The sequence below is a fragment of the Pristiophorus japonicus genome, chromosome 8, assembly GCF_044704955.1.
Source record: "Pristiophorus japonicus isolate sPriJap1 chromosome 8, sPriJap1.hap1, whole genome shotgun sequence".
Classification (NCBI taxonomy): domain Eukaryota; kingdom Metazoa; phylum Chordata; class Chondrichthyes; family Pristiophoridae; genus Pristiophorus; species Pristiophorus japonicus.
In genome coordinates this window covers 103750574-103777497 of record NC_091984.1, presented here as the reverse complement: position 1 = coordinate 103777497, position 26924 = coordinate 103750574, and the positions used below count along the sequence as shown (strand labels likewise).

General features: G+C 45.1%; 1 protein-coding gene across 1 annotated transcript in view; it reads left to right on the top strand.

Annotated features, from left to right (window-relative positions):
* Window positions 1-26924, top strand: part of LOC139268133 (zinc finger protein GLIS1) — a 506600-nt gene that overhangs the window by 344525 nt on the left and 135151 nt on the right. Inside the window, exon 9 of the mRNA XM_070886160.1 lies at window positions 23304-23465. Within this exon, the coding sequence (XP_070742261.1) occupies window positions 23304-23465 (162 nt within the window). The remainder of the gene's footprint in view (window positions 1-23303; window positions 23466-26924) is intronic.

The window sequence follows — 26924 nt, the reverse complement described above, 5'->3', positions numbered from 1 at the left end:
AGATGCAGAGAGGATGTTTCCCCTCGTGGGGGAATCTAGAACTAGGTGACATAGTTTCAGAATAAGGGGTTGCAAATTTAAAACGGAGATGAGAAGGAATTTCTTCTCTCAGAGGGTTGTGAATCTTTAAAATTCTCCACCCCAGGGGGCTATGGAGGGTGGGTCATTGAATATATTTAAGGTGGCGATAGACAGATTTTGAACTATAGGGGAGTAAAGGGTTATATGGAATGGGCAGGAAAGTGGAGTTGAGGCCAAGATGAATTCAGCCATTACCTTATTGAATGGCGGAGCAGGCTCGAGGGGCCAAATGGCCTTCTCCTGCTCCTATTTCTTATGTTCTTATTTTCAGAAGGGCCAAATTTGCTCCCACTGCTTGTTATTTAGGTGTGAGTGTCTACATATGCAAGGTGGTAGAAGTCAGTCCTGGACAAGTTTAAAGTGCAAAATGTTGTTTTGGTTGCCGGGTTTGGTAATAATGAATTAGTTCCAACAACAGCAACAACTTACATTTGTATAACATCTTTAATATAGAAATGTAGTCAGATAAAAATGAACGCTGAGCCAAAGAAGGAACTATTAGATGGGATGACCAAAAGCTTGGGTTTTAAGGAAACGGAGATGGAGAGAGATAGGGAGGGAATTCCAAAGGTTTGGGCTTAGACAGCTGAAGTCAAGGACTCCAAAGGTGGGATGAAGAGAGGGAGGGAGATGGATAGGAAGCCAGAGCCGGGAAACGCAGAGTTCTTGGAGAATTTTAGGGCTGGAGGTGGTGACAAAGATATGAAGGGTCATGAAGGGATTTCAACACAAGGATGAGAATTTTAAAATCGAGGCATTGGTGGATCGGGAGCCAATGTAGGTCAGCGAGTACAGGAGCGATGGGTGAACGGGACTTGGTGTGGGATAGGATACAGGCAGCTGAGTTTTATATGAGCTGAATTTCATGGAGGGTGAAGAATTGGAGGTCATGCAGGAGAGCATTGGAATCGTCGAGTCTGGAGTGACAAAGGCAGAATAAGGGTTTCAACAGCAGATCTTAATGTCATCTGAAATACTGATACAGCAGGCATGAACACAATCAAAAGTGAAAGCTGATGCATGGTTTTAATTTCAAACTGGGAACAAACCTGGGACTGTTTTGGTTTGTATGGCTCAGTGCCTCATTGGGCAGTGTATTTACACAGTAAGGGCTAGATTTGATACTTTTGTGCATATCGCCCAAAAATGGGCTTTATTTCGGGCGTGGGCGGTAAAAATGGTTTTTCAGATCGCCGGCTCCTCGCCCATTCTCAAAGCACCTCGTCTCCATTTTTGAAAATGGCCGTTACAGCGAGCGATATGAAATGGGCGTTAGCATTAAATCTCGACGACCTTCTGCCGTAAAGTGCTGCCGTCCTTAGCAACGGCATGGCAACACTCGATTCCCGCGATTCAGGAGGTCAAGGGTCATCATGACATGCGCAGAAGAGGAGACAGAGAGAGAGGGAGCTGAGAGGGACTGATGGCATGCGTGACTGTGGTGTGTGCTTGTTTGGCTATTGTGGGAGGCACGAGGGAAATTCACCAGCAGCAAAAAGCCTACTAAGCACCAAGAACATAGTTGGCACCGAGTTTTTATCCAACAAATAAGATATAACATGGAAGGGATGGTGGAAGCCCTGGAGCTGATAGCCAGGAACACTTGTGGCAGAGGGCTCCCAGTGGTCCCGGAGCGCGGCACTGCATCCCAAGGTGCCGCACCCCCATTGCCGACCACACACGAGAGCCAGGAGCAACATCTTGCTTCTGGCTTGGAGCACGTTCCCACCTCTGGACCGTCCAAGCAGTGCTTCGGCCATCATCCCTCCTCCCCCCAATGAAGCATCACCTGAGGAGCTCCTCGGCCAGGCAGCTTGGAGTCAGGAGGGGAGGAGAAGCGAAGGGCGGGGTAGGGTTGGTTTTTACAGAAATACTGATGATTTCAGACAACTTTTCGATTTAAATGCTTTTTATTAAACAAAACCTTGTTGTGCATTGGCTCAGATAGCTGCTCCGTTACACGCTGGTGATTCCTTAACATCAAAGGGTATAATTACATTTAACTTCAATCAATTTAAACTTTAACTGTCACCAAGGTGATACCCACCATTGATGTATAACCTGCACACCCAGCAGTGTGTCAGCCTTGTAAATAACAACAGCGTTCTTTCAGGCAAAGCGCTTATTGATGAGCTCCTGACGTAAGGCTCTTGCAGCTATCATGCCACCACGGGCCCTTTTATGCAGTCTACAGGGGGGGCGGGGGCTTGGCTTCAGCATCAGCCTGATTGTGTGGGTTGATGTCAGCGTCCGCCTCCTCGTCCTCCTCTTCCTCCTCTTCCTCTCTCTGGTGAGGTGGACTGTCAGACTCATCAGGCAATTCTTGTCACCTCCTGATAGCCAAGTTGTGCAGCATGGAGCACACCACCATGAATTGAGCTACCTGCTCAGGGTGGTATTGGAGCTCGCCTCCTGAGTGGTCCAGGCATCTAAAGCACTGTTTAAGCATCCCAATGGTTTTCTCCACGATATTGCAAGTGGCTCTGTAGTTCTGATTGTTTCGCCTCTCAGCTTCGATGTGGTGTCACGCAGGTGGGTCATCAGCCAGGTGGTGAGGCCATATCCTTTGTCACAAAGCATCCAGCATTGACCTTGTGGCTGATTGTTAAACAAGTCAGATGCAGTGCTCTCACGCAGGATGTGAGCATCATGGATGCTGCCCGGAAATTTAGCATTCACTGCCATTATAATTTGCTAGTGGTCGACAACGAGTTGGACATTCAGGGAGTGGAATCCCTTGTGGTTCCTGAAAACCTCTGCATCCTGAAAAGGTGCCTGCGTCGTGATGTGCGTACAGTCTATTGCTCCCTGCACCTTGGGGAAGTTAGCAATTCTGGAGAATCCAAGAGCCTTCTCACTCTGTGCTTCCCTGGTCATAGGGAAGCTGATCAAGCTCCTCCTGCGTGCATACAGGGTTTCAGCAACCTGCCTAATGCAGCAATGTGTGGCATGCTGAAACAGACCGCAAATGTCGCCAGCTGAGTCCTGAAAAGAATCCAACGCGTAGAATGACAGTGCCGTGGTGACTATGATCTCGACGGACAGTGCAGTACTGATGATGCTGGCAGACTTCAGATCTCTCCTTATGAGCTGGCATACCTCAGTGATAACCTCTTTGTGGAAGCGCAGTCTCAGAAGGCAGGTGGTGTCGGGCAAGTCGAGGTAAGAATGCTTATCCTTATACTTGCAGGGGGTGTAACATCTGGTCCTCCTCATCAGTCTGGCACATCTTACATTAGGCACATTAGGCACATAATGCTGTGAAGCGTACCTTCGGCCATCTCAAGTCTGCAGCATGTAATTGGTCATCAAGAGAGGGTGAAAAAGGACAGGCTCCATTGCAATAGCTCTGTTTTCCACCGATTGGTCACAAACAATGAATGTCCCGATGAAGACACCTATTAAATTCCAATCGGTCACAGTATGGTCAAGATGTTTGTACAAATGTTCACATCAACTCCACCAACCTCCAGAGTACATCCGAACTCCCCCGAGGTTGAAGCACAGCAGCCTGTTAAAGGATGCGATATGTGATGTAGAACATGGCATCCATAACGCCGTGATTAGTTCCGGTTAGTTCCACTTTTTCTGGGCGTTTTTTTGGGCGAGCGATATTGTGGGCGATATGTGTGCGAGGTGGTGAAAGTGACGCTGGGAGATCTCATGGCCACTCATTTCATCAAATATGCTCTTTACGACAGTATTATTGAATCTTGGCATTAATTCCGTGCGGAAAGTAACGCTGGGCGATATTATGGGCGTTGATTTCGCCCATTCTGATGATTCTGCCCCAAAAAAGTGGGCGGGTGGTATCATTTTTTCCCGGTGTTACACACATGGGGAACGTAACGCTCGGCGATAAGTTTCCGAAAAATACCCGCCAGTTTCCATTTTGTGGCTAAATGGGCGATATATGGGCGTTATACGTCATTTCAGTAGTAAAATGGACGTTAAGTGGCCGTTAAGCATGCAAAAAATGAGGAAACTCTAGCCCCAAGTCATTTCAATTTATATACTGGTACCTGGTGCAGCATTATGACCACTTGTGCATCATGCCATATCTCTCTATATCTGTGATTGCTGCTCTTTAGTGCCACAAGCAATCTTAGCAAATGAGAGACTACAGAAACTAGGGTTGTAGTCCCTGGAACTTAGAAGGTTAAGGGGTGATTTGATCGAAGTTTTTAAGATATTAAGGGGAACTGATAAAGTAAATAGAGAGAAACTATTTCCGCTGATTGGGGAATCTAGGATTTAGGGACATAGCCTAAAAATTAGAGCCAGGCCTTTCAGGAATGAAGTTAGGAAACACTTCTACGTACAAACGGTGGTAGAAGTTTGGAACTCTCTTCTGAAAACGGCAGTTAATGCTGGGTCAATAGTAAATTTTAAAACTAGAATTGATAGATTTCTGTTAACCAAAGGTATTAAGGGATATGGGGCAAAGGCGGCTATATGGAGTTAGGTCGTGGATCAGCCTTAATCTAATTGAATGGCTGAACAGGTTCGAGGGGCTGTTCCTATTAGCATTGTGACTAAAATTAATAAAGCACATTGGAGCATACCAATGGACATTGTTGGATACTGTTCCATCACTTTGGAGATAAATAGATGGACTGAAGTTTAAATTGAAAAAAAGGTTGCGAGAAATGGGCTTTATACATGTAACTGTCAGATATTTTAATCCATTTTTAATGTAGAAAATTTCCAGTTGATTGTTAGGATTTACACAACCCATAAATACTGATGTAAATACTGCATCAACTCAACCATCACAAAGTATTGGTTATTTATTCTATGGGTGTGGCTGCCAATCCCTGTCAATATCTTGTACAAAACAACAACAACAACAACTTGTATTTATACATGCCAATAAAATGTACCAGTCGGCAACCACAATTGATTAATGATGTGAGTGCAGTAGGAACCTCGTGCCCATTAAAGAAAGAGATGTCAAACGAGTTCAGACTGTTATTTTGTAATTCTGCTTTTTTGTTATAAAAGCTAATGGAAGTGCCAAGGAGAGAAGATAAGATAGATCAAGAAGTGATAGGTATTAGAAATAAGAACTCAGAGAAGGAATTACCATAGCAGTATCGATAAAGTAGAGAACACACACAAGAGGTTGCAACAGAGGGAATGTTTAGAGGCCAGAGGTGAGAAAAAGATGACTTATCAGACAATAAGATTTTTCTTGAAAATCCTGTTCATATGTCTGAAAGAGGTACTAAAGGAGCTTCAGATATGGAAGCTGTAAGTATTGGATGGAATTCAACTTTATAGAAAGTTAAGAAAAAGATACATTTGGTATAAAACAGGAAAGAGCTTCTTGGAGCTAAAGGTAGGTATGATTGGAGCATGTTGTTGAGTCTTTGTAAATTATAGGATTTTCACACTTGTGGATGAATTGCAATAATTCCTGTTATTTGGGAGATATTGTCTGTGCAAATGCCAAAATAAATAGCTCAAACATCTTGGTGCTGCCAGCAGCCAATCTTTAATCCATTAAGTAGAATTCTAGACTGCATATGTTAATAGGTTTGGCTTCCCACTGGGTTGTGATTTGAATTTTCTCTGAAATTTCCTAGCTGGCTCTGGTTGGAGAACGAGATGTGATTTTAGGATCATGTTAGATGTTCGAAGTGTTTTGTTGGGTCTGTGTGCAAGGTTCACTTTATTACATGAAAAATGTACTTATAAATCTAACCTGTCAGTTTGTAAACTTGGAATCATACATAGGGCCATTCAACTGCACAATTCACTGTGTGAAGACTTGTACCTAGATTTGTGACCCCCACCTTATTGCAAACACTAATAATTAGGAAGTTAGTAGTAAGAAGGCAAGTCAGGTGGAACTTTTTAAACAAGGAATAATTGAATTGTAGAATAAGCTACCATTTTTGGAGCTAGAAGGGTTCGGGTGTTATGGTGAGAAGACAGGGAGGCGAGTTGAATCTATCACAAACGATAGGCTTGTTAGGCTGATCAGCCTATTACTTGCCCTGAAAATTCATAGGTTGTTCTTTCAAAGTGGTAGATGCAAATTGCACTCATTGTATTACATATGAGTGACATAATTACAAAATTACATTTCTTCTGTCTCTGCAGCCTCCTCAAATAATAATAAAAAGTGATAAACAATTTTATAAAGCCAACATCCCTTTAAATCTGCATGTCATGTAGATCTTTGAACTGCAAAGCCTATACAGATTTAAAGGGGAATATTCGAATCTAAATGTTCTAAATTAAGGCTTTCCCATTGTCTCTCAGTATTTCCTTGTAATGCTACTTATATGCTTTATAAATGGGTTAGGGGCAGCCTGGGAAGCAGACATTTTGTGCAGAATGTGCTTTATTGTGACATTATAAAGATCTGCTTCAGTGACATCATGAGGTCCACAATCACCTGGGCCAAAGATACGGTAGTGGACACTAACAATAACCCAACATTGGATAGTCAAGGGGCTATAAGGGGGGAGGAACGTAACACAATCACAATCACAATCACTAAGGAGGTGGTACTCAGTAAGGTAATGGGACTTGTTGTGTATGGAGAAAGAGTCAGACTGAAAACTGTGAGCTCAAAGTAGTGTGACCGTAGTCTTTCATTGCAGGTCTCCAGAGTGCCTCTCCAACTTGTGAAGCCTCCTTAAATACCTGTGCTCCCAAGGGATTATGGGATCCCTTGGGACTCCAGGGGATGAGCCCTCTGGTGGCTATACAGAGTAAATACAAGCATACATATATAACAACAATCCCCCCCCCCCACCCCCCCCGAAAGCCAATGGTGTAACTATTTACAATGTGAGTTGATCTGGGGCCCTTCTTGCCCTGGTTGATCGTCTCGGTGTGAAAGCTGGTGTTGTTGAATCATTTGTTGGGCCCTCGCTGGGCTGCTGTGCAGCTGGTGTTGCTGGGCTGCCGAGGGTGTTGGGCCCTGCTGGGCTGCTGTGGATGATGGGTTCTGCTTCGTGGTCCACCGTGGTGCCGATTGCCACTAGTCTGTATGTTGGGGGATTGAAAAAGGTAGGGTCCAAGGCGGGTTGCTCAGGATAGTCCGTGAATCTGAGTTTGATTTGGTCCAAGTGTTCCCGGTGAATGAATCCATTTGAAAGTATGACCCGAAACACCCTGCTCCCCTCTTTGGCCACAACAGTGCCGGGAAGCCACTTGGGACCTTGTCCATAATTTAATACAAATACAGGATCATTGGTTTCAATCTCGCGTGACACATTTGCGCTATCACGTTATGCACTTTGTTGAAGCCGCCTGCTCTCTACCTGTTCATGTAGATCAGGGTGAACTAATGAGAGCCTTGTCTTAAGTGCTCTTTTCATGAGCAGTTCAGCAGGCGGGATCCCAGTGAGTGAGTGTGGTCTCGTGCGGTAGCTAAGCAGGACTCGGGATAGGCGAGTCTTTAGTGAGCCTTCAGTTACCCTCTTCAAGCCTTGCTTGTTGTTGTTGCTCTCTCTGCCTGACCATTGGATGCTGGTTTAAATGGGGCAGATGTGACATGTTTGATCCCATTACGGGTCATGAATTCTTTGAACTCAGCACTGGTAAAACATGGCCGTTGTCGCTCACCAGGACATCGAGTAGGCCGTGTGTGGCAAACATGGCCCACAGGCTTTCAGTAGTGACAGCGGACGTTCAAGTCGACATTATCTCACATTCAATCCACTTGGAGTACGCGTCTACAACACAAGGAACATTTTACCCAAGAAACAGGCCTGCATAGTCGACGTGTACCCTAGACCATGGTTTGGAGGGCCAAGACCATAAGCTTAGCGGCGCCTCCCTGGGTACATTGCTTAACTGCGAGCATGTACTACATCTGTGAATGCAGGACTCTAAGTCCGCATCGATACGGGGCCACCATACATCGGATCTGGCTATCACTTTCATCATTACGATGCCTGGGTGGGTACTGTGGAGGTCATTGATGAAGGTGTCTCTGCCCTTCTTGGGGACCACTACTCGATTGCCCCACAGAAGACAATCTGTCTGTATAGACAATTCATCTTTGCGCTGCTGGAACGGCTTTATCTCTTCCTGCATTTCCACTGGGACACTGGACCAGCCCCCGTGAAGCACACAGCTTTTGACTAGAGATAATAAGGGGTCCTGGCTTGTCCAGGTTTTGATCTGCTGGGCAGTGACAGGTGATTGCTCACTCTCAAATGCTTCCATAACCATGGCTAGATCTGCGGGCTGGGCAATGGCAGCCTACTGAGAACATCGGCACAGTTTTCTGTGCCTGACCTGTGGCGGATGGTGTAATTGTATGAGGACAACGTGAGCGCCCATCTCTGGATGCGGGCCGAAGCGTTGGTATTTATCCCTTTTCTCTCGGAAATTAGGGATATAAGTGGCTTATAGTCAGTTTCCAATTCGAATTTTAGCCCAAACAGGTATTGATGCATTTTCTTTACCCTATAGACACACACTAATGCTTCTTTCTCAATCAAGCTGTCGGCACTCTCAGCCTTAGACAGACTCCTGGATGCATAAGCAACCGGTTGCAGTTTCCCGAAATCATTAGCTTGTTGCAATACACACCCAATGCCATATGACGACGCATCACATGCTCGTACCAAACGCTTACATGGATCATACAACACAAGCAATTTGTTTGAGCATAACAATTTTCTCGCTTTTACAAAAGCATTTTCTTGGCTTTTCCCCAAACCCATTCACCCCCTTTTCGTAGTAAGACATGTAGTGGTTCTAACAGTGTGCTGAGTCCCGGTAAGAAGTTACCAAAGTAGTTCAAGAGTCCCAGAAACGACCGCAGCTGCGTCACATTCTGTGGCCTTGGTGCGTTCTCTATTTCCTCCGTCTTCACGTTGGTGGGCCTGATGCCATCCGCCACAATCCTCCTTCCCAGGAACTCTACTTCAGGCGCCAGAAAAACGCACTTCCAGCGTTTTAACCTGAGCCCCACGCGGTTGAGTTGACTAAGAACCTCCTCCAGGTTCTGCAGATGCTCGACTGTGTTCCGACCTGTAACCAAGATGTCGTCCTGGAAGACCACGGTGTGCGGGACCGACTTCAATAAGCTTTCCATGTTTCGCTGGAATATCGCCGCCGCTGATCGGATTCAAAACGGGCATCTGTTATAAAAAAAAGACCTTTGTGCGTGTTGATGCAGGTGAGGGCCTTCGATGATTCTTCCAGTTCCTGCGTCATGTAGGCTGAAGTCAGATCCAGCTTCGTAAATGTCTTTCCTCCAGCCAGCGGTGCAAAGAGGTCGTCGGCCTTTGGTAGTGGGTATTGGTCCTGCAGGGAGAAACGACTGATAGTTACTTTGTAATCGCCACAGATTCTGACGGTAGGACTGGAACGATAGGACTGGCCCACTCGTTGAACTCGATCGGGGAAATGATGCCCTCTCTTTGCAGTCGGTCTAGCTCGATCTCTACTCTTTCTCTCATCATGTGATGGATGGGTCACTTCCCTGGAATTAGGTGGATCTGCACTTTTGCTCCTTGGAATTTCCCAATGCCTGGTTCGAACAGCGAAGGAAATTTGTTTAAGATCTGGGCACATGAAGTGTCGACAGTGGGCGATAGCGCTCGGACGTCGTCCCAGTTCCAGCATATCTTTCCCAGCCAGCAGGACCATCGCCCGGTACCATCCAGAGTGGTAGCTTGTGCACCGCTCCATCGGTAGCACTGCCAATTACAGGAATCAGTTCTTTAGTGTAAGTTCTTAGTTTCGTGCGAACTGGAGTTCAGACTGGCCTTGAGGCCTTGTTACACCACAACCTTTTGAAAGTCTTTTGCCCATGATGGACGGGCTCGCGCCCGTGTCAAGCTCCACTGACAGCGGGAGTCCATTTAGTTCAACATTCAACATTATCGGGAGACAATTCGTGGTGAATGTGTGCATCCCATGTACCTCTGCCTCCTCGATCTGAAACTCTGGTTCATCGTTATCCCCTGTGGATCTGTCCCCCTCTGCAACATGGTGGTTTGCAGGTTTAACAGGCTTTGCAGCTTGCCTGCACACTCGTTGGAGGTGTCCCATTGTTCTACAGCCCTTGCAAACGTACTCTTTGAATTGGCATGAATGGAAACAATGATTACCCCCGCAGCGTCAACAAGGTGTTAATGGCCTTGTATTCATCACCCTTGATGGTGGACCCTGAGACATCTGTGGACGTGTAGCTGCAGATATGTGTGACCTGCCCTGTACGTTACGATTCGAAAACAACATCACTTTGTTCACAGTACTTGTAGCAGCACTTGTGTGCTGAGAGATTTGCTTCGTATTGTCACTGATGGCAATGAACACCTGGGCTATCGCTATGACCTCAAGGCTGGGGTCTCTACAGTCAAAAGTTCGTGGCCAATGCCATGTATGAAAAAGTCTCTGAGCATGTGCTCCAAATGTCCTTCAAATTCGCAATGTCCTGCAAGGCGTCTTAGCTCGGCAACATAAGTCGTCACTTCCTGGCCTTCAGATCTTTTGTAGGTGTTGAACCGGTACCTCGCCATCAGAATGCTTTCCTTCGGGTTCAAATGCTCTCGGATCAGTGTGCACAAATCATTGTACGATTTCGCTGTAGGTTTCGCTGGAGTGAGCAGATTCTTCATGAGGCCATACGTTGGTGCCCCACAGACGGTGAGGAGGATCGCCCTTCGTTTGGCAGCGCTGTCTTCCCCATCTAGCTCGTTGGCCACGAAGTATTGGTCGAGTCGCTCCACAAAAGTTTCCCAATCATTTCCCTCCGAGAATTTTTCCAGGATGCCCACTGTTCTCTGCATCTTTGGGTTCGCTAACTGTATCTTGTCGCCAGTTGTTGCATATGGAGAAAGAGTCAGACTGAACATTGTGAGCTCAAAGTAAAGTGTGACCTTAGTCTTTTATTGCAGGTCTCCAGAGTGCCTCTCCAACCTGTGAAGCCTCCTTAAATACCTGTGCTCCCAAGGGATTATGGGATCCCTTGGGACTCCAGTAGCTGTACAGAGTAAATACAAGTATACATATATAACAGGACTAAAGGCACATAAATCCCCCGGACCTGATGGCTTGCATTCTAGGATCTTAAGAGAAGTAGCGGCAGGGATTGTGGATGCATTAGTTGTAATTTACCAAAATTCCATGGATTCTGGGGAGGTCCCAGCAGATTGAAAAACTGCAAATGTAACGCCCCTATTTAGAAAAGGAGGCAGACAAAAAGCAGGAAACTATAGACCAGTTAGCCTAACATCTGTGGTTAGGAAAATGTTGGAGTCCATTATTAAAGAAGCAGTGAAGCAGTATTGGGACAATTGGAAAAGCAAAATTCAGTCAGGCAGAGTCAGCATGGATTTATGAAGGGGAAGTCATGTTTGACAATTTTTCTGGAATGCTTTGAGGATGTAAAGAACAAGGTGGATAAAGGGGAACCAGTGGACGTGGTGTATTTGGACTTCCAGAAGGCATTTGACAAGGTGCCACATAAAAGGTTACTGCACAAGATAAAAGTTCACGGGGTTGGGAGTAATATATTAGCATGGATAGAGAATTGGTTAACTAACAGAGAACAGAGAGTAGGGATAAATGGTTCATTCTCTGGTTGGCAACCAGTAACTAGTGGGGTGCCGCAGGGATCAATGCTGGTACCCCAACTATTTACAATCTATATTAACAACTTGGAAGAAGGGACTGAGTATAACGTAGCCAAGTTTGCTGACGATACAAAGATGGGAGGAAAAGCAATATGTGAGGAGGGCACAAAAAATCTGCAAAAGAACATAGACAGGTTAAGTGAATGGGCAAAAATTTGGCAGATGGAGTATAATGTTGGAAAGTGTGAGGTCATGCAGTTTGGCAGAAAAAAATCAAAGAGCAAGTTATTATTTAAATGGAGAAAAATTGCAAAGTGCTGCAATGCAGCGGGACCTGGGGGTAATTGTGCATGAAACACAAAAGGATAGTAGGCAGGTACAGCAATTGATCAGGAAGGCCAATGGAATCTTGGCCTTTATTGCAAAGGGGATGGAGTATAAAAGCAGGGAAGTCTTGCCACATCTATACAGGGTATTGGTGAGACCACATCTGGAATACTGCATGCCGTTTTGGTTTCCATATTTACGAAAGGATATACTTGCTTTGGAGGCAGTTCAGAGAAGGTTCACGAGGTTGATTCCGGAGATGAGGGGGTTGACTTATGAGGAAAGGTTGAGTAGGTTGGGCCTCTACTCATTGGAATTCAGAAGAATGAGAGATAATCTTATCGAAACGTATAAGATTATGAGGGGGCTTGACAAGGTGGATGCAGAGAGGATGTTTCCACTGATGGGGGAGACTAGAACTAGAGGGCATGATCTTAGAATAAGGGGCTGCCCATTTAAAACAGAGATGAGGAGAAATTTCTTCTCTCAGAGGGTTGTAAATCTGTGGAATTCGCTGCCTCAGAGATCTGTGGAAGCTGGGACATTGAATAGATTTAAGACAGAAATAGACAATTTCTTAAACAATAAGGGGATAAGGGGTTATGGAGAGCGGGCAGGGAAGTGGAGCTGAGTCCATGATCAGATCAGCCATGATCTTATTGAATGGCGGAGCAGGCTCGAGGGGCCGTATGGCCTACTCCTGCTCCCATTTCTTATGTTCTTATAATCTAAAGAAAATAAAGACGGATTTATATGGCACCTTTCACGACCACCAGACGTCTCAAAGCGCTTGATAACCAATGAAGTACTTTTGGAGTGTAGTCACTGTTGTAATATGAGAAATGCCGCAGCCAAGTTGCCCACAAACAAGCTCCCACAAACAGCAATGTGATAATGATCAGATAATCTGTTTTTGTTATGTTGATTGAGGGATAAATATTGGCCTGGACACCAGGGATAACTCCCCTGCTCTTCTTCGAAATAGTGCCATGGGATCTATTATGTACACTTGGGAGAGCAGACAGGGCCTCGGTTTAACGTCTCATCTGAAAGACGGCACCTCCAACAATCAGCACTCCCTCAGCACTGCACTGGAGGGTCAACCTAGATTTTTGTGCTCTAGTCCCTGGAGTGGGACTTGAACCCACAACCTTCTGACTCAGATGAGAATGCTACTCACTGAGCCACAGCCTGCACCACCACAATCTCCACAATATTTATCCATCATTGCTCTCCCCTATAGAACCCTAGCCTGATGCCCACCACAAGTCAATATTGTTCTCACCATGGCCCCACGAGTAGAGGAACCACTTTGTTTTGTGGAGCACTTAACTATCTGCTTTCCCTTTAACATCCAATTTTGTTGCCAACCAGATATTTATTCAGCTCCTTTTTCATCCCAGGGTTACATTAGTATACCTTCTAGTCACCATCATTGACAAATGCCTGACAACAGATCGCCAGTCTATCTTCTTGGCCTTTAGAAGTATATGTCCCAGAGAGACTAAAAGAAGTGGGCAGAAAATAGATTTTTATCCTTACAAAAAAATTTTCTACTGCCAAATAATACAATACTCCCGTAGATCCTGGCATCTGTATACAGGGAAGAATTGGATTGCTTCTAATTGCAATTGTATTCTCTGCAGATCTCAGCCTTCTCTCTTTTACACGTTTCAACATTCAGTCAATTCAAGAAAAATATAGCTATTGCAGCCAAATTTATCTCATATTCCAACATTGTTGGAGCAAATTCAGCAATTCCTTCCAAATTGTTTTTATCTCATTCTTGTAGCACCTAGGATCCAGTAACTTAAACACTGTGTGGACTATATACTGAACAAAAGTCTTGACCTTGAATTTTATATTAGCTCAGGACATTCTTTAAGAGAACAGGTCTCCACACCATCTGTGTTTTATGAAAGATCTCATTCTATCCCAGGATAATATAATGGTAATGAAATAATCTGAATTCTTAATATATAACAGTCTCTCAAAATACATAGGCCTGGAGAAAATGACTTTCAAAACTGTTAAGAATCAGAATTTAAAGCAATAAAAGAACTTGCATTTCTAAAGCACCTTTCACCAAATCAGGATTACCCAAAGCGCTTCACAGCCAATGAAGTATAGTCAGTGTAGGGAAACATGGCAGCCAATTTGCGTACAGCAAGGTCCCGCAAACAGCATTGAAATAAATGACCAGATAACCTGATTGTATTGGTTGAGGGATAAATGTTGGCCATGACATCAGGAGAATTCTTGCTCTTCTTACAGTAGTGCTGTCATGTATCCTACATGGGTACTGCTTGGATTATTACAAGGTGTGCCACCAGGGGGCACCTGAGTGGGAGACTTGTAGGTTACCTGTACAGGTATGTCAGGCCTAGTATAAAAGGCAGGCCACCAGGTATGATCCTCACTCTGGAGTTAACTAATAAAGGACTAAGGTAACTACAGTTCAAGTACAACACATTACCATGTGGAGTCATTATCAGAGCATCTAAAAACATAACAATTGGCGACGAGATTACGGACCACGCGAAAATGGCTACCCTTGATATGTTGCAGCAGTTCACCGATGATGATGATTGGGACGCCTTTGAGGAGCGGCACGACCATTTCTTCACAGCAAACGACCTGCTAGGCAACAATCCGGCCACACTGGCTGATAAGCCCAGAGCTATCCTGCTAACCAGTTGTGGGCCCATTATCAATGGCCTCATCAGGGACTTGCTGGCACCAGCGAAGACAATGACCAAAACGTACGAGGAGCTTGTAATGCTGATCCAAGAACAACTCAAGCCCAAAGAGAGCATCCTCACAGCCAGATATCGGTTTTACACCCATCGACGGCCCGAAGGCCAGGAAATTGCCCAATATGCTGCAGACTTCAGGAGGCTGGCGGCACTAAATGATTTCGGCAACCACCTCACCGAAGCGCTGCGGTATATCTTTGTCATTGGAATTGGCCATAAGGGCCTTCTTCATAAGCTACTGTCTGCGGATACCACAGTCACACTGCAGAAGGCCATGTCCATGAGCCATGTCCGTGTTGTTCTAGGCAGATGACTCATCCTCAGGACTCGAGCCCAGCAAGTACTGTGCACAGAGTGGTGCCTTTTAGAGGCTGGACTGTAGATCGTGAACCTTCTCAGGGAAGAGAGAACAGGCCTCCGAGTCCCTTAACTCAGAGTCCACCGAGGGGGGCTAACCGAATACCTCCATGCTGGCATTGTGGAGGGAATCACAGGGCTCACCAGTGCCGCTTTAAAGACTATGTGTGTAAAGGCTGCAGCACAAAGGGCCACCTCTAGCGAATGTGTAAAAGAAATATGATTCACTGTGTTGATGAAGAGTCTGCAGGTGGCCATGAATCCAGCGTGGATTATGAAACGATAGTCAGAGAGGCAGCTCAACCCCACAATGAGGTATGTAGCATGATTACCTGCACTACCGAGCGTTCCCCGTTGAGGATGGAAGTCGAGATAAATGGCGTTCCAGTCTTCATGGAAGTGGACACTGGGCAAGCCAGTCAGTAATGATTCAAGAAACGTTTGAGAGGCTATGGGACAATCAAGCCGAACGATCTAAGTTGGTCCCAGTTCAGGCAAAGCTGTGCACCTACACCAATGAACTTATCCCAGTCGTTGGTAGTGCGGATGTAAAGGTACTCCATGATGGTGCAGTGCACAGGTCACCTCTGTGGATTGTTGCAGGTGATGGACCAACGCTACTTGGAAGAAGGTGGATGGAGAAGATCCATTGGAGTTGGGAAGATTTCATCCTTCCAGCGATCGATGTCCTCCGCGCTCAGAGGCGAAGCAAGCCCTTGCCTGAGGGTGGACCCAACACCAGAGAGCAGACCAGCACGGCACCCGAGGCACAGACCGCTCAGCACGACTGCATGAAGATGATCCAGCTGAGACAATCCGAACGCACCTTCCAGGCTCCAGTGGAAGGACTCCGGAGGAAGAAAATCGGATCCAAAGGTGACTTCCCAGCTTTGGTGGCAGAACCTGGGGAGAAGAGGATCACCACAGTGGACATTGTGGATGGAGGAAATATAGCAATCAAACCACGAGGTGAAGCGTTGAAGAAAAAGATGGCAGCGGCCAGACCACAAGGTGCAGCGCTGATGGAGCAACACGTGGCACCAAACAAAGAGGATTGGGGTGAAGATAGCAAGGCTCTCTTAAAGGAGGGCTACAACTCACCACACTTAACGGGACAGTTCCACATTCTCAATCAATGTAAGAGCAACTGTGAGTTAGATGTAAAATGTGCAATTGATGATCAGAGTTGTGTACATGCAATAAGCAAAGAAACGTCTCAATGTAATAGCAACTTGTGAGTTAGATGTAAAATGTGTAATTGATGATCAGAGCTGTCTGTGTACATGCAAAAAGCAAAGAAAAGTAGCCCGATTGCAATCAGAGCTACAGGTTATTTACTATGAGTAATGAAACATTGTGCGATGTAGGATTTCAACTGCATACAGTCAATGCAGCGGGCAGACACAGGTCCAGCGAGCTACCCAATGTAGTAGCCTGCGTCCCTGGGACCAGAGTGTGGCCACATGCAGCCAATACATACAAGCCGCAGAGCAAGCGATCTCAGGAGGGCAACGGCACCGGTATCGATACCCTGCCCCTGATCGGCTCCACCTCTCAGGCACCCGATGGCACCAACCGCCACGAGCCTGAAAGAGCAAACTGCGCTAAGGTACAGCCCCCAGACCCTATCGCCACAAAGGCTGCACCCGGGAATGAGGGGTCACCCACAACAGTTCTCCCAAATGGAACCGGGACCAGCCACAATCCCAAACCAAATAACGCCCAGGCAAGCGAGTCAGCAGTTCCCTGTGTACTGTCAGACAACTGCTCCTCAGGGAGCAATAGCGACGCGGGGCACAAGGAAAGGACAGGGAGATCACAGGCATCTGCGAACCTGCCCGACGCTAGGAGCAACGGCAAAGGCCCCAAGAGCAAGCAACTTGAGCCAACCGGGTTCCCACTGCCAGCACTGGGCACCGTGCCGCCACCAGACCACCTGGACACCATCCAGCAGTTCTAGAACTAGTTTGTCCTCACACACCAGTCCTGCTTCCAAGTATATATCAAGTATGTACCTCACCAGTCAAATGTACTTGCTTCACAATTGTACCACAAATGTAATGATGTAAATGCAAATTTTTTTTTCTGGATTTGAATGAGCCGTGGGCATAATCCATATGTGTGGGGGGGGGGTGGGGAGAGAATGGAGTGGTCATGGACACACAAACAGAAACCACCAGCACCTCCACTGCCAACGAAACAACACCTACATACCCAAGATGGAAATGACCCTCCAAGAGTCAACCAGATAGAGCTAATCCCAGAGCACAGTCAATGCATGAAGGCGATTTGCACTAAAGGCTTGGGGGAGAGTGATGTCATGTATCCTATATGGGTACTGCTTGGACTATTACAAGGTGTGCCACCAGGGGGCACCTCAGTGGGAGACTTGTAAGTTACCTGTACAGATGTGCCAGGCCTCGTATAAAAGGCAGCCCACTCTGGAGTTATCAATAAAGGACTAAGGTCACTATAGTTCAAGTACAACACATTGCCTCGTGAGGTCATTATCAGAACATCTAAAGACATAACAAGTGCCATCGGATATTTTATGTCCACCTGAGAGGGCAGACAGGGCCTCGGTTAAACTGTCTGGTTTCACGAGTTTTGTGATACCTGTCCAGAGGCAGTTAAATTCAAAATGGAGGAGGAAAAAGAAGCATTCAACCTCATTACATTATTTCAATTAAGGTTATGCCCCCTGGCAGGGGGTTGGCTGCCCGCCCCAGGAAAAAAACAAAAATGGGTGGGTTGGAGGTGGGATCAGGTCGGGAATCCTATTTTTTAACAATTTAACTACCCTCACGTTCCAAACCCACCTTTTTTTTTTAAGGGGAAAATTCCGACCTATGTGTTCAGGTTTCTCGAGTGAGATTTGAACCCGCAACCTTCTGACTCAGAGGTGAAAGTGCTACTATTGAGGAAAGATGTGTCACTAAGGAGCCCAATGGGTAAATGCACTGTCAGTATTTACTACATCATGCAGACAGGAAGGTTTCAGGTTCACCCCTCAGTCTGCAATGAATTAGCTGATCTCAGCCAGCATGGAATTAGGAGTGTTACAATTGGACTCAGAATCTCTACCCTTTGAGCGATAAAAAATGAACAAGGGTTCCCATTATTGAGCATTATCCAGCGACCTCTGCTACATTGTGTATATGTGTGAATGTCGACTCAAGAAAGTATTAGGCTTGGATGTGATGTCCCCCTCAAATCAAGCAGTCGGTCCACACCCATTGCCAAGATTTAAGTCAGTAGACAGTACACTCAAGGGAGGTACTAGATGATGGCTGTCAGTTGTGGAATCATAATTGAATTTAGGGAATCAAGGGATTTAATTGATGGGGTAAATAAACAACATAGGGCAGAAATAGCCCCCCCCCTGATGAAAAAGTGGCGCACTCACCGGTTTTGTAGTTATTTCTCCGCCCCCAATCCATGGGGCGGAAACTTGAGCAATATTCAGCTGTTTATTCATTTTTTTGGTCAGGGCGGTGTTGCTGTCGGCTGCGGGGCGGAAGTGTCCTTGGAACGGAACGGCCGTCTCTTCGAGTCATTACGCCGTACTGATGATGTCAGCACGATGTGGACATGCCGTGTCGCGCTGACATGTCACAATGTCCCTCCCCTTCAGTTAAAGGAAAGGGCCGCTACGAGCTCTGCAATAAGTTTAGTTGAACCCACTGGGTCACCAGGGAAAGTTTCGGCTGGGCCAGTGGCCCGGTACTCAAGAGGGGGTTGTTGGTGGCCCGGCTGAACCCGTGGCCACCATTGTCGGGCCGACCTTGGAGTCGGCCGACAATTAAGATAAAATGGAGGCACCGGCAGCGCGCCCTCCCCTTTAAGGGTGGATGCACCGCCCAGGCACACACAGCTTCCCGCAGTGGAAACCTGTCAGTGGCACTGACTGGTGGCGGTGCCGCTCGCATGGGGCAATTTCCCGCGTGGGGAAACCCATTCCCGCATCTCCCGGCCCGGAGCAATTTAGGACTGGTCGGCCCATCCATCTGACCCCGGTCGGTAAGGCCTATCCTCTCCATTACTGCCTCATGGCCCTCAAAAGAGGGGGGCAATTTTGGCCCCCATGTCTTATTTTGTGGGATGACAGTTATTTCTATGTGGTTAGTTTTTCTTGATACAGTGAGGTAATCACAGGATAAAGTTTTTTTGCTAAGTAAAAAATAGATGCACATGTGTAAAAAAAAAAGGTGCTTGTATATTTAGAGCTCGACTTCAAAGCCATTACTGGAGATTGCAGAAGTGCATATAGTTTAAGAAAGGTTCAATGTTATTGGAATAAATACTCATTGCACCATAACAGTGACCCATCAAATCTATTTATTAATTGTAATTGTGGTTGACAACAAAAGAATTTTTTTTAAGTCAGTGATTGGTCTGATGATAAAAAGCCCTCCCTACTGGAATGGAGGATGATCTGTACGTAACTGTGAGTTGCTCTGAACAGTGGCTTTAAGTTACAAATCAACAGCAATAATGGTTCAGTTAACAGCGGCAGAGACAACGCTTTATATAATACCCTGGGCATGTATGTTGTGGATATGCTGCTTTATATTAAGACATCAAGGTGAAAGGCCAAGGCCTCTGGTGAAGGACACTAGCAAGATTGAAAAGAAGAGAAAAGACAAGGTAGATCAGGAAGAATCAGGAAGTAATAGGTGACACCAAGCTTAAAGTAAAAGAACCCTGAAGATTGCAGGAGGAAGAGAAGACCGAGGGAGGGAAGGAGCTCCACAGTTTGAGGTTCTGGGAAGAATGAGTTTCTTCTATGAAGTAGTGAGATAGCTGAAATTCGCCGAGTGATCGCGGCGGAGGTGCGGCAAATGTTTGGTGCGGAGGTGTGGTGAGAGATCGTGGCGGAGGTGTGGCGAATGTTTTGTGGCGGAGGAGCAGCGAGAGATCGTGGCGGAGGTGCGACAAAAGGAGGTATGGGGCCCAGAAGAACCGAGGGCCCAGGGGCAGCACGGGCCAGCCCACACTGCGATATGTGTGCGCGCTGGGTCCGTGCAGCAGAGCAGGTCTCCAGTCGTCCTGGTTAACCTTTGCCACTGGATAAAGGCCTAGCTCTGTCAAGCCCGTGTGGTGGCTGACGTGCAACAGTCACTACACGTTAAAAAAACATCCACGCACAGGCATCTTCCATCCCTGGAGTTCAGGACTCGAATATCGGGTCCATCATTCAAACATCTGCGAACTCATTCCTTTTGGTGTGGAAGCAAGTCATCCTCGTTCGAGGGACCACCTATGATGATGGTGAGATGAGTCTTGATTCATGGAGGAAGAACATATATGACAACATACAGTATTTGGAGTCTAGGAGAAACAAGAGCCGAAAGTTTGGAGAAGCAATGATCATAGTAGTACTGTTAAAATAAAGGGATGAGAAAAGCTGCAATAGAGAGGGAGAGATTGGAGACTAGAGGTGAGAAAAAAGGATTTCCTATCAGATCAAAACTGTGATGGTGTCAGTCAGTAATCACAACTGCTTAAAACATCAGAGTAGAGAATAAACTATGCTTTGACTTTCCATAGCTTGTTTAATATGAAACAAACCATGTTACTTTTGACCACTTTCTCTGACCAGGTGCTGTCAAAGGAAACAAAATTGCGCTTTATAAAAATTATTAAAACAATGTTAAATTCTAAGTAAATCACTAATCAAAACCTGACACACTTTTCTCTAGCTGTAGAGTTTTCAGCACAAAACAAAAAAAAAATGCTTTGGATTGAAAATCTTAAGATTTTCCATGTGTAGTCTGTCTCCGATGTCAGTAGTCTATGACCTGCTCTTTCCTTACTGTTGTATAAAGGCCATTTTGTTTATTTGACCTGACAGCAACTACCATGGATATTAGTAAGGTTGTTGAACAGCACACTGCTGCTATTTAGCTCCATAATGGTAAAAAAAAGTTTCACTTATTCCATCACAGCTCATTTCCCCCAGAAATGTTACTCAGGGCTACAATTGATATTCATTAAGACAGCCTCACTTTTACTTTATTTTTTCTTTACTATGCATTAAAGTTAAAAATGTGCTGAATTTTGCATTTCCCCAGATTGAGATTATTTGAGTTGCAGGCTGATACAGGATAAATCCAGAATGATCTACGATCTCAACCCTACTTAGACCATTGCCAATTTTGTGAAGTTTTTTCATTTCTCTGAGGGGAAAACAATTCAAACCCAGTCTCGACTAGGGGCTGTTCTTCCAGCACTTTAGAGAAAGAAAATCTGCTTTCTGTCACATATCATCCACTCAAATTATGGAATTGGAAGCAGCTTAGGGACCAGATCAAGAATATTTCTGTAGCTTAAGTAATCTCTCGGTGAACTGTTAAATGAGAGTACTAATATATTGTTGGAAATCATGGATAATTATCATTTATGTTTTTTTAAATCTTTGAAATAAATTGTCAGTAAGTTAAACAATTCTGAATGATGCTAAAAATTCGGTTGCTTAACGCCACCAATTAGCGCCTGAGAGAGACACTAACGGGCCGCTAAGCTCCTGCCGACCGAGCGCCGCGTTGGCAGCATCTCCCGGGAACTTCAGTAGAGGTTCACCGGCGGCAGTAACAGTTGGCGCTGCGCACTCCAGCGCCACCCACTTGGTGACGTAGATGCGCGTGCAACACCCTGTTAGCACCGTGGTCGCGAACTTTATTGGGTTCTCCTGCCTTAACGCCTGCCACTAAGCACAACAGGGAAAGCAGGTGTTCCCCAACCTCCCGGGGCGATAAGGAGACGGCTGAACAGGTGGGTGTCCATAAGTTGCGAATTTTGCATTTCCATTTAATTATTGTGCACTTATTTCTCCTTGATTGGTGAGCAACAGTCTTCAAAGGAGTTCCAGTCCATTTATTCCCAATCTTCAGCTAGTCCATCACACCTCCCCTTTAGGCGCTAGGATGCCAGTTTCCAAAAATAACGGGATGTGAATGATGCATGTCGTTATTAATGTGCAAATGATCTAGCAACTTGTGGCAAGGAAAAGATATCCTGTGAATTACGAATTGCCACAAGTTGTTGGACAATTTGCATCTCTTCGTCATTAGATTCGCAAAAATGGCATCTTGCCCTCAGCCTCCCTGAGTTTCATGAAGTTGCTGCATTTGTGCATTAATTGCCTATAAAACTTGCTGCAGAAAGTTAAGTCCAATAATTAATATTTTAAGTACACTATTATTGATGTAATTGTTAATGACTACTAATCAACCTCGCTTGCCCAGAAAGTGAACAATTAAAAGTGTGAAGTCTCATTACTTAAGCTGGTGAATTATTGTTGGAGATTTTTTAAATGTCAAATTTTTAATTTAGATTGTTTTTTTATTTTTTCTTTCTGTATCTTTTTCTCTCTCCTAATCTGATCTCTCTTTCATTCTATTTGGTTTTCTTTCTGTACCTGATTTGACATTGAATTCACCCCCTTTAATTCACTCTCCTTCTGTTCTTCCTCTGTTTATTTCTCAATTCTTAAATCTCAATATTTAAGGAGATGCACAGTTTGTCCCGTCATTCATCAAGGTCCCAGATGCCCTGTTGCCCTTGCCGTGCTGTTATCAGCTCGCACTTCCAACAACTAACAGGGCAAAAAGAATTTGAGCTGAAAGGTGCAGGAAAAAGTCTAACTTACTGGACATGCTGCGAGATACCCTACTCCAGCAAATTCCAGCCCAGTATCTAACCACCCAGTCCTTCTTAAAGATCCCATTTGATATTTTTAAGCCAAAAATCAGAGTGCAGCTTGGAGAACAGAATTACTTATTAATTAGTATAAACAGCACATGGGCTAAATCAACCTCGACAGGTTTAACAGTCAGCTTTGTGGCTACTGATTTAAGTAAATCCCAAAAGGTTATTAATTTGTCTTTAGTGACATTCAGAGAGATCACTTTGAGAATAAAATGCCCTCTATGTGTGTGATTTAAAACAGCTTAGGTAATGTATGTTTTTGAAAGAGTTGATGAAGCGTAGTTCAGCAAAAAAGAAACCAATTCAATCTTGTGCTGTTCTAGTACATGTCAGTGTTGAAAGGTTAAATTAATGGCATATATTTTTTTTTCTTTCATCCCTGAGTTAGTACAGATGTTAAGCTGTGGTGATTTACTGGATGAGCACTGTTAGTTTACACTGTGACCATTGTAGCTAAGCTGCTTTATTAACTATTTATTCATGGTAATATTTATATTTTTTAAATATTTTATTACAGTTCGAAGGCTGTAATAAGGCATTTTCTCGACTAGAAAATCTCAAAATCCACCTGCGGAGCCACACAGGGGAGAAGCCTTATCTTTGCCAACACACCGGTTGCCAGAAGGCTTTCAGCAACTCCAGCGATCGTGCCAAACACCAGCGAACACACCTGGACACAGTAAGCACTATACAGAATGTTTTGCATTATGCTGTAATTGGCAGTTACTCAGTACCTCACCTTTTAACTATATTGAAAAAGCCAATCGTTGCAAACAAGGAAAAACAATGTGAGTGTTAAAAATCTGAAATAAAAAAAACACAGTAAATGTTGGTAATACACAGAAGATTGATTACCATCTTTAAAAAAAATAGGTGAATTCTTTGATGGGACCCTACTTCCGAACAGGGGAACTGAAGCGTAACCAATATCCAGGTCAGCTACCAGATTGAGCTGATTCTGTTGCAGAAATCAGTTTTGAAGGGTCCGACTCAAAACGTTAACAGGCCTTTCTCTCTCAGATGCTGACTAATCGGATGCAGAATTTCAGCATTCCCTATTAATTGAACCAAATTTTCTGTCCAATGGAAAGTGAAACATTACTGTTCCTTTTCCATGGCTCTGATTTCCTTACTATAATGAAGTACACAGTACTGTACCCTATGTGGCTGATTCCATGCTCCCAGCAAGGAGTGACGCTTACAGAGGGTGGATTGTGGGAAATTGGAATAATAGTGCCTGTGATTTTCTATCCATTTGTTTTAATGGGCCGAAAGTACCAGGCTGTGCGCCTGTGATTTCCCACTGTGCACTTCCAGTGAGCACCACTCCCAATTCGGAACACGGAATTGATTAATGCTCCAACTGTTACCTTAGGAGAAACAATTCAAAAATGAGAGTAACACCACTTTGGTGGCTAACTGGCTGACGACACTACCTGCTGTGCTTAATGATCATGCAGGCCAGATCACTGGGCTGAATTTTCAGGTCTCCTGCCTGGCGGACAAGGGCAATAGGGCCGTTAAAATTCCGTACAGGAAACTACTGCCCCCTTGCTGTCATCTCTGTGGCCATCACCATTTTTGCTGTGGTCGTCTGAATACAGCTTCCATTGAAGAGGGAAAACCACTCATTTAGAAATTTAAATCAGTAAGACCCCGATGCCATTTTTGGACTGAATGAGGCAGAGTTGCACTGTCCCCTTCATCCAGTTTCAGCTGGCAGCCTGGTCGAAGAGGAGCCCAAAAATAAGAAGTTATTTTTGTGGGGACAGGAGCACCAGGGGAGCTCATCCACATTCAACAAAACTATCAAGGGCTGCTGCTGTTCTTGCTCACATCCTCACAATGATAGAGGTCCCAATGACACCACCTCCCCCGATTTCCTTGGGATAACTTCCTCTAGCCCTGAGCCAGGGGGTTTCCCCGGGGAACTTGATTTCTGGCCTCAGTCTGCCAGCTTGATAAAATGGACCGTGGGGGGGAGGGGGTGCGGTGGTTCGGGGGATAAATCTACCCCACTCTGTATATATCAGAATTCAGCTGAACCCACAGTGATCTGAAAATAAACAGCAGAACAGATGCTGTTTATTAGCAGTAATGTAAATGCAAGCACCAATGTTACAATGTTCTGCCTTTGAAAAATAATTACTGTAAAATATACGTTCACTTTGCTTTCAGTGAGCTAGTGCATTCAGTGGCTCTCAGTAACTTGGTGTTAATTACTTTACAATGTGGCATTCTGCAACTTTACCTTCATCAGGTTTTTTTACAAGTATAAGATACGCTCCCAATGTCTAAGTCTGTCATTGGGAAAATGTTGGAGTCCATTATTAAGGAAAAAGGACATTTAGAAAATTATAATACAATCAAGCAGAGTCAGCATGGTTTTATAGAAACATAGAAACATAGAAAATAGGTGCAGGAGTAGGCCATTCAGCCCTTCTAACCTGCACCGCCATTCAATGAGTTCATGGCTGAACATGCAACTTCAGTACCCCATTCCTGCTTTCTCACCATACCCCTTGATCCCCCTAGTAGTAAGGACTTCATCTAACTCCTTTTTGAATATATTTAGTGAATTGGCCTCAACAACTTTCTGTGGTAGAGAATTCCACAGGTTCACCACTCTCTGGGTGAAGAAATTCCTCCTCATCTCGGTCCTAAATGGCTTACCCCTTATCCTTAGACTGTGTCCCCTGGTTCTGGACTTCCCCAACATTGGGAACATTCTTCCTGCATCTAACCTGTCTAACCCTGTCAGAATTTTGAACGTTTCTATGAGGTCCCCTCTCATTCTTCTGAACTCCAGTGAATACAAGCCCAGTTGATCCAGTCTTTCTTGATAGGTCAGTCCCGCCATCCCGGGAATCAGTCTGGTGAACCTTCGCTGCACTCCCTCAATAGCAAGAATGTCCTTCCTCAGGTTAGGAGACCAAAACTGTACACAATACTCCAGGTGTGGCCTCACCAAGGCCCTGTACAACTGTAGCAACACCTCCCTGCCCCTGTACTCAAATCCCCTCGCTATGAAGGCCAACATGCCATTTGCTTTCTTAACCACCTGCTGTACCTGCATGCCAACCTTCAATGACTGATGTACCATGACACCCAGGTCTCTTTGCACCTCCCCTTTTCCTAATCTGTCACCAAATCTATTATGAAAGGGAAATCACGTTTGACAAATTTGCTAGAGTTCTTTGAGGATGTTATGAGCAGGGTGGATAAAGGGGAACCAGTAGATGTAGTATATTTGGATCTCCAGAAGGCATTCGATAAGGTGTCACATAAAAGGTTACTACACAAGATAAGAGCTCATGGGGTTGGGGGTAATATATAAGCATGGATAGAGGGTTGTCTAACTAACAGAAAACAGAGAGTCGGGATAAATGGGTAATTTTCGGGTTGGCAAACTTAACAAGTGGAGTGCCACAGGGATCAGTGTGGGGCCTCAACTATTTACAATCTCTATTAACTACTTGGATGAGGGGACCAAGTGTAATGTAGCCAAAGCTTGCTGATGATGCAAAGATAGGTGGGAAAGCAAGTTGTGAAGAGGACACAAAGAATCTGCAAAGGGATACAGGTAGGTTAAGTGAGTGGGCAAAGATTTGGCCGATGGAGTATAATTTGGGAAAATATGAGGTTATCCACTTTGGTTGGAAGAATAAAAAAGCAAATTATTATTTAAATGGAGAGAGAGACTACAAATGCTGCGGTACAGAGGGATCTGGGGGTCCTTGTACATGAAACACAAAAAGTTAGCATGCAGGTACAGCAAGTAATTAGGAAGGCAAATGGAATGTTGGCCTTTATTGCAAGGGGGGTGGAGTATAAAAGTAGGGAAGTCCTGCTACAACTGTATAGGGCATTGGTGAGACCACACCTGAAGTACTGCATACAGCTTTGGTCTCCTTATTTAAGGAGGGATATACTTGCATTGGAGGCAGTTCAGAGAAGGTTCACTGGGTTGATTCCTGAGATGAAGGGGTTGTCTGATGAAGAAAGATTGAGCAGGTTGGGCCTATACTCACTGGAGTTTAGAAGAATGAGAGGTGATCTTATTGAAACGTATACAATTCTGAGGGGGCTTGACAGGGTAGATGCAGAGAGGATGTTTTCCCTAGTGGGAGAATCTAGA